This window comes from Elephas maximus, chromosome 18, assembly GCF_024166365.1.
Source record: "Elephas maximus indicus isolate mEleMax1 chromosome 18, mEleMax1 primary haplotype, whole genome shotgun sequence".
Taxonomy (NCBI): domain Eukaryota; kingdom Metazoa; phylum Chordata; class Mammalia; order Proboscidea; family Elephantidae; genus Elephas; species Elephas maximus.
The window spans coordinates 30,798,134-30,809,243 of NC_064836.1; the positions used below are offsets into that span (position 1 = coordinate 30,798,134).

Genomic DNA, 11,110 nt, shown 5'->3' on the forward strand with positions numbered 1-11,110 from the left:
TCTATTCTTTTAAGTAAATGCAGTATTAGAACTCCAGGAGTCGATCTGAGGGATATGGCAAAGGGTTCGGTCTGGTTTTTGATGTAGGCAGATGTAGACATTTTAGGAAAAAGGAAAGAGAAAAAGGTGTAAGATTATCCTACATCTCTCCAAAACCTGATGTATAAAATATACATTTAATGATAAGAGGTTTTGGAAATGGATATTAGTTATACCCTCAGGCATTTGATTTGATTGAGACAGTTCCTTGACAGAGTAAATTAAAATGTTGCTCTCTAAACAAAACTGGAGTCTCCAAAATGATGGGTTCATTTTAAGCAAACCATTGTTGATTGTCAACAGTGACTGGCTCATCAGAGTTATCTAAATACTTGTTGTCTAAGTCATGGAATGAATGGAATGTTCTGTCAATTCCTGATGGTATATAAAGGTCCCAGGGAAGCAGAAGACATGCACATTTCAGGAACGACTTCTTCCAACTTACCTGAGTTCTCTCCTCTAGACAACATGTGCTGCAACTACTACGGCAACTCCTGTGGCTATGGCTCTGGCTCTGGCTGTGGCTATGGCTGTGGATACGGCTCTGGGTACGGCTGTGGATACGGCTCTGCCTATGGCTGTGGCTATGGCTCCGGCTATGGCTGTGGCTATGGCTCCGGCTATGGCTGTGGCTATGGCTCCCGCTACGGCTGTGGCTATGGCTCCCACTATGGCTGTGGCTACTGTGGTTACCGGCCACTTTGCTACAGAAGATGGTATTCTTCTTGCTGCTAGAACATCACTATCTGAGCACCATTTGCTTCTGAAATGACACTTCTAAGAATAATTCTGACTCAACGGCCTCTATACCAAGATTTCCATATTTAAGAAAATACATGCTTGACAAAGGCGTTGATCTCCAAGTACCTGTTCCTTTGATTTGCATTTTTGTGTCCAGAGGCTCCATGATATCATATGACTATTTTCCAAATGTTAGCCTGCACTCTTTTAATCTCTTATTCTCTGTTATGTTGGTGTTGGTTTCCCCTCTAGCTGAGGAAATCACTTATTCTCAATAAAAGTGCCTCTTTGTTTCCAGCAAATCTCTGTGTAGTTGCATGTGAATTACTCCTTCCTTGAGATATTACAGCCTCTTTTGAAAACTGGACTAACAATATGTTGGCTGAACCTGAGGTTCTTCATTGATCTAAGTATCTCTTATTATACCTGCATCCCGAATAATGTCTGCACCACCTATTTCTGATATCCCACGTCTTCAGGCACATATGCACCTAAGCACACATCACACAGTATTTCAGAACTGTGCCCTGTAAATAGCACTGGGGTCTAGGATGGAATTAGAGGGTATGAAACCTATTCAAGAGGTTATGACAAAAATCCCAAAGACAGAAAATGGGGTCAGCATATTTTGAAGAGTAATGGAATTGAAGGCATAGTCCAGGATTATTGAGAAACTAGAATCAGGCTTGGTTGTTAAGCATAGGAAGCAAAATCCTAAAGAAAGGGTAAGTTAGAAGAGATACATTGATCATACCATCTGAATTTGATGAACACGCAGAGATATTTGTTCACATATTTTGAGCAAATTGATTTAATTCTCTTATTCAATAAATAATTTTTTAATATTTTGAATAGGCACCATCAGAGACACTGAGGACACTGTAGGAAAAGAATTATCTACAAGGTACCTGCTCTCAGAGTGTTTACATTCCAGAAGTGGAGATCAAAATAAATAAATAAATAAAAAGGTAAAAACTAATTATGATAAATTAGATAGAAATGATTGCTTTGGAAAGAACAAAACACTTTTTAAGGGGAGAAGAATAAGGGTTGAAGAATTAGAAACATAAGTTAGGGAGGTATTCTGAAGTCGTGACAGTTGAGATCAGATCTGAAAATAAAAATATGGTGGCAGCAACGGAAAAGTAGAAAGATTATTAGCAGTAAGAGCTAATTATGTTTTAGGTACAATAAGGCGGTGCCACATTTCTAGGTTGGAAAAGGTCAAGGCCCAGGGCCTGCGAGGGGTCTCTTTGGATTGGGGCAGGTATGACAATGGTTTAAAATTCTGATGTAGCTATCCACTGGGTTTTCTGCATGACAAAATCCAAGGTCCCTGGAGCTAGGAGACCCCACGAAGATGTAGACTCTAAGAAAGATAGCTCTGACTTCAAATTCAGTGCTACAGTGAGGTTATGCCCATGATCTAATTTAAGCCAAATGATGAAGAATCAGGGATTCTTTCAAGAAAAAACAGTCTTTGCTTTTGGCGAAAATTTGTAAAAGAGAATCAGAGGACTGACTGTGCTCTGGTAACTCCGAGGTTAGACTCAAATACAGTAGAAGGATATTCTAATAATTTAAATCTTTGAAAATCTAATTCATTGCTTCATGGTGTTCCTTGTTGTTGAAAGCATTCTGAAAAAGGAAGGATATCATTATTAGGAATGTAAAGAGTTAATTTATGCATCCAGGAAAGCATCTTCACAAGCTAACAAGAACATGTCTTCGGAATTTGAAACATGACTGCCTTAGTCTAAGAAAATTTTGAAGTATTTCAGCTTGCTCGAAATAAGAAACTGGGAATATTAGCAGCGGCAGGGATAATAAAATTAGAGAAAATTTGTGTGTGTGTGTATGTGTGTGTGCCACGAGACTGGTGGAGGTTGGGAAAAATGAAGATTTGTCTTCACATACAATAATGGTGTTAGAAGATAGTGAAGACCCTTTACATTAGGAAGTATTTTCAGCCACCATTTAAGCAAGTAAATTCTAAAATATACACAGTCAGGAAACAATTTTAGTTTGAAAGCCTCTTTATGAGATAACATAAAATCTTTTTCTTCGATAAGAAATTGTGCATTGTAGAGGTTCTAAGTTGTAAAATTGGACATTTATTCTTTTAGTCATTTAACAAACCTCAAAATCCATGTGCTAGCTAGTGATGCGGTTGGCACTGGGGTCAGAGAGATAAAACACATAGTTGCTTCTTCTAGGAATTAAAAATTTCTCTTGGACATAAAGTACTAAATCATACTGTCTTAGTATAGTGGGTATACATACAGGTGCTATGGAGCTATCAAGGAAGAAGTCAAGGAGAAAACCTAAATCAATCAGAGTGTGGAAAGAGAAAGATGAGGGTCAGAAATGGCTTCTGAAGAGGAATGATATATGAGTAGAGCTGTAATGGAAGAATTGGAATTGGTCAATTTCACGTGAGGGAAAATAGAAGTCTTGACAGAAGAAAGCAGGGAAAGAAACAAAGAAGTTGACAACTTATTGCTAGAGTAGTAAACTTTTAAGAAAAATTATAATCAATAGCCAAAACAAAAGAAGAATTCTCAAGTCCTGTAGAGTTGCACGATCCAATATGGTAGCCATAGCCTGATAAGGCTATCGAGTAACTGAAATGGCTCCATGATGTGTCCTATAAGTGTGAAGTTCACATTGGACTTCAAAGACTTAGCACACACACAAAAAAAGAATGAAAAATATATCTAATAATTGAAAAATACATTTTGGAATACATTATATTTAATAACATAGGCTACTGAAAATAATTTCACTATTTTCTTCTTGTTAAAAATGTGACTACTAGAAAATTTAAAATTCTATATGCTTTTCATGCTATATTATTAAAGTTCTGGAAGATGGTACAGAATTTTTAGTTCTTAAGCCATTGGTAACCTGAAACTGGTCAGGCTGCAGTGTTTACACCAAGTTGTTGTTGTTAATTAGTCCCCAACCATGGCATCCTATGTGCAAATCAATAGGGTTTCATTCAACAAGAATGGAGCTCTTGTTGAATGTATTTTAGTGATAAGTATTGTAAAAGTTAGACAGTCATAATTAGAAGGCAGACCTAAAATCTGAGGTTTTACTTTAACCCAGAAGTTGCTGATCAAAGGTGCTTTTTTTCCAATACAGACTAAAATCTAAGATGCTTAGAACTGCTACCATCATTTCTCTTCAAAGACTACAATATCTACGTGTAACTTGCAGGGCGCTGAGAAGATTGCACTCTCGTTAGATAGAGAATGCAGTGGAGTGACGAGAGAAGTTCCTACAACACTGTGACATACTTAAAGAGAGTTATAGAACAGATCTGAGAGGTGGTTAGAGTTGTCTGCTGGATATTTACACCATGAGGGGGTTAGAACTGTGATGGTCACATTGAAAGAAAATACAGATGAAGGAAGTGTAAGGCAGATGTCCCAAAATATTGGCAATTTTAGTCAGATGAAAGGAGTATTTTACACTTGGAAAACTGAAGTAAAAAATGATTCCTAGGGCCTCCCCTAGCTTTTATGTTACAGTAGCACTTGAACCCTGGTGGCATAGTGGTTAAGAGCTATGGCTGCTGACCAAAAGATCAGTAGTTTGAATCCACCTGGCGCTGATTGGAAACTCTCTGAGACTGTTCTGCTTTGTCCTATAGGGTCACTATGGGTCGACTGGAAGGCAAAGTTTTTTTTAGCAGCTGAACAAATTCAACTCTACCACTAACCATCTGGCTATCCTTGAACAAGTTACTCGAGCACTCTTGGCCCGTTTCCTCATCTGCATCGTGAATGATAATAAATGTCATAACTTCTGACTTTATGTCATTTTTTAAAAAAACAAGTGAAGTAATAAATATAAAGAATATAAATATTTTTCATTTTTATTATAATTTTAATTATTTTTTTTTAGAATATCACCCAAATAAAAATCAAAATAATCATTTTTCCAGGTGGAAGAAATTTCAGAGAATCTCATTCAATGGTACCCAGTTCATTATATTCTCAGAAAATAAAGACAATTATTGGCTTAAAGGACCACACAATTAACTAAAAGAAGCAGATAATTAAAATAAAATATTCGCTATAACATGTTCATATAACACCCGAGTTAGGCACAGGGATCTATGGACAGGCACAGGGATCTATGGACGAGCACAGGAATGACACCTGATGCTCACTGTTGACGTGATTTATGGAAGAGCACAGGAATGACACCTGATGCTCATTGTGGATGTGATCTATGGAAGAGCACAGGAATGACACCTGACGCTCACTGTGAACGTCCCAGAAAGCTTCTGATGGGGGCTGCAGCCTGAGATGAGTTTTGAAAGGATCCTTGGGACATTATTAACGAAATAACAAAACAAAACAAAACAAAAAAATCCCATTGCTGTTGAGTTGATTCCAACTCATAGTGACCCTATAGGACAGAGAAAAACTGTCTTTTAGAGTTTTCAAGGAGCACCTGGTGAATTGGAATTGCTGACCTTTGAGTTAGCAGCTGTAGCTCTTAACCACTAGGCCACCAAGGTTTCCAGAACATTATTAGCAGGTAAAAATTTGATGAGGTAACAAAGGCAAGATGTTTCAAACGGAGTGACATACCAAAAAGTTCTGTTCCATGAAAGCTTAGATGGAGAAGGTTATATTGCACTGGAGAAAATCATGGTTGCTTTTATTTTGGTGTATTACATCAGACTCCTCTTCTGCACCATTTCAAGTCTTCTTGGCCTCAACCATCTCCTGTTTCTGCCACAGCTGCTGTGACCATTCTGCATGAGCTCCATCTACATTCTTGCAGGTGTAACCTGAGTGCCTCACCATAGGCCCCTGCTGTTTGCCTCTCACCTCCAGGACTGTGTTTTCCTGCTGATGCTGAGATCTGAGATCCTGGGCCCTCTCCCACCGCCCAAGTCTGTGTACCTGGAAGTGCAGGAAGGTTCATGCGCTCTGAGGAGAGAATCTAAATTACGTTTTGATTACATTCCACAACACATACTTGTTCAATGTGTGGGTACATCCATTTTCTTACAACTGTCTTGATTGGCTAGACCAAATCTTGAACATAACCACCTGGAAATATTGTTGTCCTTAGTATGATGAGCTTTGTAAAAATGAAAATTGCTGTGTTAAGTGTGCTGCACCCCTTTCTGACAGTATGTAAAGGCTCTGGAAGAGCAGATGACATGCAGACTTCAGCCTCATCCTTCCTCCACCTCAACTGAAACTTCATCTCTAGACACCATGTGCTGCAACTACTATGGTGGCTGTGGCTATGGCTCCCGCTATGGCTGTGGATACGGATGTGGGTATGGCTCCCGCTATGGCTGTGGATACAGTTCTGGCTATGGCTGTGGCTGCTGCAGCTACCGAGCACTTTGCTACAGAAAATGCTACTCTTCTTACTGCTAGAATATCGCTATCAGATTACTGTTTGCTTCTGAAGTGATATTTCTAAGAATAATTCTGATTCAAGAGCCTCTATACCAAGATTTCTATATTCAAGAAATTAAATGCTTAACAAAGGCATTGACTTCCAAGTACCCATTTCTCAGATGTCGTCTTTGTGCTCCATGATATCATCTATTTTCCAAATGTTAGCCTTTACTCACTTCATCTGTGAGTCTCTGTTATGACCGCGTTAATTTCCCCGAGAGTTGGGGAAATCACTTATTCTCAATAAAAATGATTCTTTGTTTCTAGCAATTCTCTGTGTAGTTGCTTATGAATTACTCCTTCCTTGAAATGTTATGACCTCTCTTGAAAACTGGACTAACAATTCGTTGGCCGAACCTTAGGTTCTCCGTTGATATGTAAGTGTTTCTTCTTATACCTGCATCACGAGTAATGTCTGCTGCACCTATTTCTGGTATCCCAGGTCTTCGGGCACATACACACCCAAGTACATATCACACAGTATTTAAGAACTGTGCTCTGTAAATAGCACTGGGGTCTAGAATGGAGTTGCAGGGTATAAAGAAAAAGGAATGACATCAATTCAGAAGGTTGTAAAAAAATTGCAAAGAAAGGAAATGTGGCCAGGGTATTCAGAAGAGTAAAGGAATTGAAGAGATTGTCCAGGGTTATTGAGAAAGTAGAATCAGACTTGGTTGGTAAGCATGAGAAGTAAAAACCCAAGGAATGGGTAACTTAGAAGAGATATACAAGTCACACCATACGAATTTGATGGAATTACTATTTGTTTACATATTTTGAGAAAATTAAATTAATTCACGTATGTTACAGATTTAAAAAAAAATATTTTGAATAGGTACCATCCTAGACATTGAGGACATAGATGAAAAAAGACTATAAACAAGTTAATTGCTCTCAGAATGTTTACATTCTAGTAGGCAGATATTAAAAAAAAAGTAAAAATAAGATAGAGATGATTGCTACAGAAGGAAAAATAAGCTGAATGGGGAGGAAATTAAGGGTCGAAGAATTAGAGACAAGTCAGAGAGGTATTCTGAAGCTGTGACAGTTGAGTAGAGATCTGGTAATAAAAAGGTGGCAGTTGCAGAGAAAGTTAAAACGAGTAGTAATGAGTGCCAAGGGGGAAGAGCAAGTTCACTAAATTTTGAGTGTAAAAAGTGTAAAAATTTTGAGTGTTCTTTCCCAGTTGGAAAAGAACAAGATTCAGAGGCTCATAGGGCTGTCTTCAATTGGGGCAAGTATTAGAATGCGATTAAAAACCTGGTCTAGCTGCACGCCAGGCTTTCTGCATGATAAAGTATGAGGTACCTGGAGCTAGGAGACCCCACAAAGATGGCCGACTCAAAAGAAGACGGTCCTGTCACCGAAGTCAGTACTGCGGTGAGGCTATGGGCAGGATCTGGCTCTGGGCAACTGATGAAGAACCAGGGCTTCTTTCAAGAACAGGGCCGTCTTCACATTTGGTTCACATTTGTAAAAGAGGATCTGAAGACTGCGCTCTGGGTAATGCTGAGGTTAAACTCAAAAACATTAGAATGAGATTCTAGAAATTACAGCTCTTTGAAAATCTAACTTGTCGTTTCATCAAGCTCCTTGTTGTTGAAGGCATTCTGAAAAAGAAAGGCATTGTTAGGTATGCAAAAAGATAATTTATGTATCCAGGAAAGGGTTTTGGCAATCTTAGATTAACACATCTTTAAAATATGCAATGTTGTGACTCTCTTAGTCAAAGAGAATTTTGAGATGTTCAGCTTGTGTGAAATAAGACATGACAATAATGTTTACAGATAGCGATAATAAAACTAGAGAAAGCTTTCTCTGTGTGTGTGTGTAGCATAAGAGTGGCAGAGGTGGGGAAATATGAAGGTTTGGCTTTAGGTACCTAATCATGCAGGGGAGGGGAAGACTGTTTACATTAGGGAGTGCTTTCAGCAACTATTTAGGCAAATATATTCTATAATTTATGTAGCCAGGAAATGATTTTAGTCTCAAAGCTTTTTTTTTTTTTTTAATAAAGGAAACACAAAATTCTTTTTTTTGATGAGCTATTGCATATTGTTGAGGTTCTAAATGATAAAATCAGTTATTTATTCTTTCAGTCATTCAACAAACCTTAAGGTCCATGTTCCAGGTAATTGATGAGGCTGGTGCTGGGAAAAGAGAGAAAAATCACATAGTTCCTTCTTCTAAGAATTCTAAATCTTCGTTTGAACATTACCTACTAAATCATACTTTTAAAATATAGCGGGCATGCATACAGGTGCTAAGGCACTACCAACAAAGACCTCAAGAGAGAAACTAATTCAATCAGACTGTGGAAAGGTAAAGGTTAGAGGAGGGTCAGAAACTGCTTCTGAAGGAGAATGATGCGTAAGTGGAGACATAAAGGATGCTTACTGGTCAGTTTCATCAGAGGAAAAATGGAATTCTTGGCGGAGGAACATAGGGAAAGAAACAAATAAGGTGGCATCTCATTGCTAGAATAGTAACTGCTAGTGGGAAAAATACAATAAATAGTCACACTGTGCAATATAGTAGCCACTAGCGACAACACTGACAGTTGAAGTCCACCAGCCGTTCTTTGGAAACCCTATGGGGCAGCTCTGCTCTGTCCTGTAGGGTCGCTATGAGTCGGAATAGACTCGATGGCAGTGGGATTTATGGGTAGCCAGATGCAGCTATGGGCAATTGAAATATGGCTTAATAATATTTCTGCAAGTGTAAAGTACACATTAAATTTCAAAGACTTAGTACAAGAAAAGAATGAAAATACATCAAATATTTTAAAAATAATTATTGCATGTTAAATGCTAATATTTTGGGTATATTACATTAAATAAAATATGTTATTAAAATCAATTTCACCTATTTTTAAAAATGTGATTACTAGATAACGCAAATTCTGTGTAGGGAGTAAACCATTCTGAGACAAGACCACAGCACCTAGTGCCGCAGACTTCTGAAGGATACCCAGCAATGGCTAAGTTTTAATCTGAGATAGTTTATGCAGTAAGTGGAGCTCATTAATTTGCTACCTGTTTAGGCAGGAAAGAAAAGAAAGATACCTGCCCACATCATACATAAAAGAAATTGTATATTGATTAAAATTCTATTAAATTATTAAGGTTCTGGTAGGTGGTGTAGATTTTCACTTGTTGAGCCATTGGTAACTTGAAACTGGCCATGCTGGTGGTATTTACACCATGTTGTTTTTGTTAGTTGCCCTTTGGTAGACCCCTGACTCATGGTGACCCTATGCACAAACTGTAAATTTTCCACCGACTGATTTTCGGAATTAGATCACCAGTCCTTTTTTCCTAGTCCGTCTCAGTCTGGAAGTTCTGCTGATACCTGTTAAGCATCCGAGCAACACACAGCCCCCACTGACAGATGAGTGCTGGCTGCATCTGAGGTACGTGGGCTGGGAATGGAGCCTGGGTCTCCCACATGCAAAGTGGGAATTCTACCAGTGAACCACCACTGCCCTCTATTTACACCATACCCCAAAACCCAAACTCACTGCCACCAAGTTGTTTCCAACTCAGAGCAACCCTGTGGGACAGAGTATAGCTGTTCCATAGGACTTCCAAGGCTGTAAATCTTTACAGAAGCAGACCGCCACATCGTTCTCTCTCAGAGTAGCTGGTGGCTTCAACCCGCTGCCCTTTCAGTTAGTATCTGAGTGCTTTAACCACTGCACCACCAGGGCTCTTTTTTACCGTAGAAACTGGCAAATACTGTGAACTAGACTTCTCCTTTACACGGAGCTCCTTGAGCGTTTAACAGCGTATTACTATTGCCCATGCTCCCCCGCTGCTGAGAAGAAATTTTTTATCGTTAATTTTTGTAACGTATTTCTTAGGAGATTGAAAAAGAAAAGAAAAATCCATAGAAGTCAATGCCGAGAGGCTACAAGATTGGTCTATGCCCAGAAATCTATTTAGATCCTGTTTTAAATCAGTAGCCAGGTTTTCCTATACAATGAAAACTTGTCTTCAGCTGTCCTATTCTTCTGTAAGATATCACTTCCTCAAGGTAATCCCAAAGCTAACACTTCCCAAACTAAAATGTTATAGATAGTGATTAAGAGCCTAGTCTTCAGAGTCACAGTTCTCGTGATCTAATACAGGCGCCATCAGAAAGTAGATGTGTGACCACGGGCCATGAGGTAACTTCTCTGAGTGCACACAAAGGTAAAATGATAGAACAGTGCTAGCGAAGGATTGTTCAGAGGATCAAGTGAAATAGGAATGCAAAGCTCTCCCACTGTGAGATCTCGGCACATTTTTGCTATTATATTTATCATTTGATTGCTCAATACAAAATTGTTGATATTTAACCACTATTAACATACAAAATCATCAATTTCATATGGTTCAACCTAATATGTTATGCCGACTAATAATGAAAATATTTTCATAAGCCAGCATTTTAATCAATAATCTCAATGTTCTTATAACAAAAACATATAAACACCCATAAGCTGGTTTCCTACATTCATCATACATGTAACCCATAGTATTAACTCTAAAATATGCTGTGATCAAAGGTACATTGACATACATTTGGCATTGTATGTTTAGTAACAAATTTTACTGCCCACTGCTGTCAAGTCGATTCTGACTCATAGCGATGCTATAGGACAGAGTAGAACTTCCCTGTAGAGTTTCCAAGGAGAGCCTGGCAGATTCAAACTGCCAGCCTTTTGGTTAGAAGCCATAGCACTTAACCACTATGCCACCAGGGTTTCCAGTAACAAATTAGTGGGCTTTAATGTTGTAGCTTATTTTCTGGTAATTGGTCCTGCTCTTTATTTTATCATCCCTTTGTATTGAATATTTAGATACGTTTCCATTACAGTTGGTCAAAGCTATAGGGTCTTTAGTGAAAAC

General features: G+C 38.5%; 1 protein-coding gene across 1 annotated transcript; it reads left to right on the plus strand.

Annotated features, from left to right (window-relative positions):
* The first annotated feature begins 507 nt into the window (after window positions 1-507).
* On the plus strand, window positions 508-6,194 carry LOC126061622 (keratin-associated protein 21-1-like). The gene is made up of 2 exons (XM_049858281.1): window positions 508-727; window positions 6,022-6,194. Exons 1-2 carry the CDS (start codon window positions 508-510, stop codon window positions 6,192-6,194), a joined length of 393 nt encoding a protein of 130 aa, XP_049714238.1.
* Window positions 6,195-11,110: the final 4,916 nt, after the last annotated feature.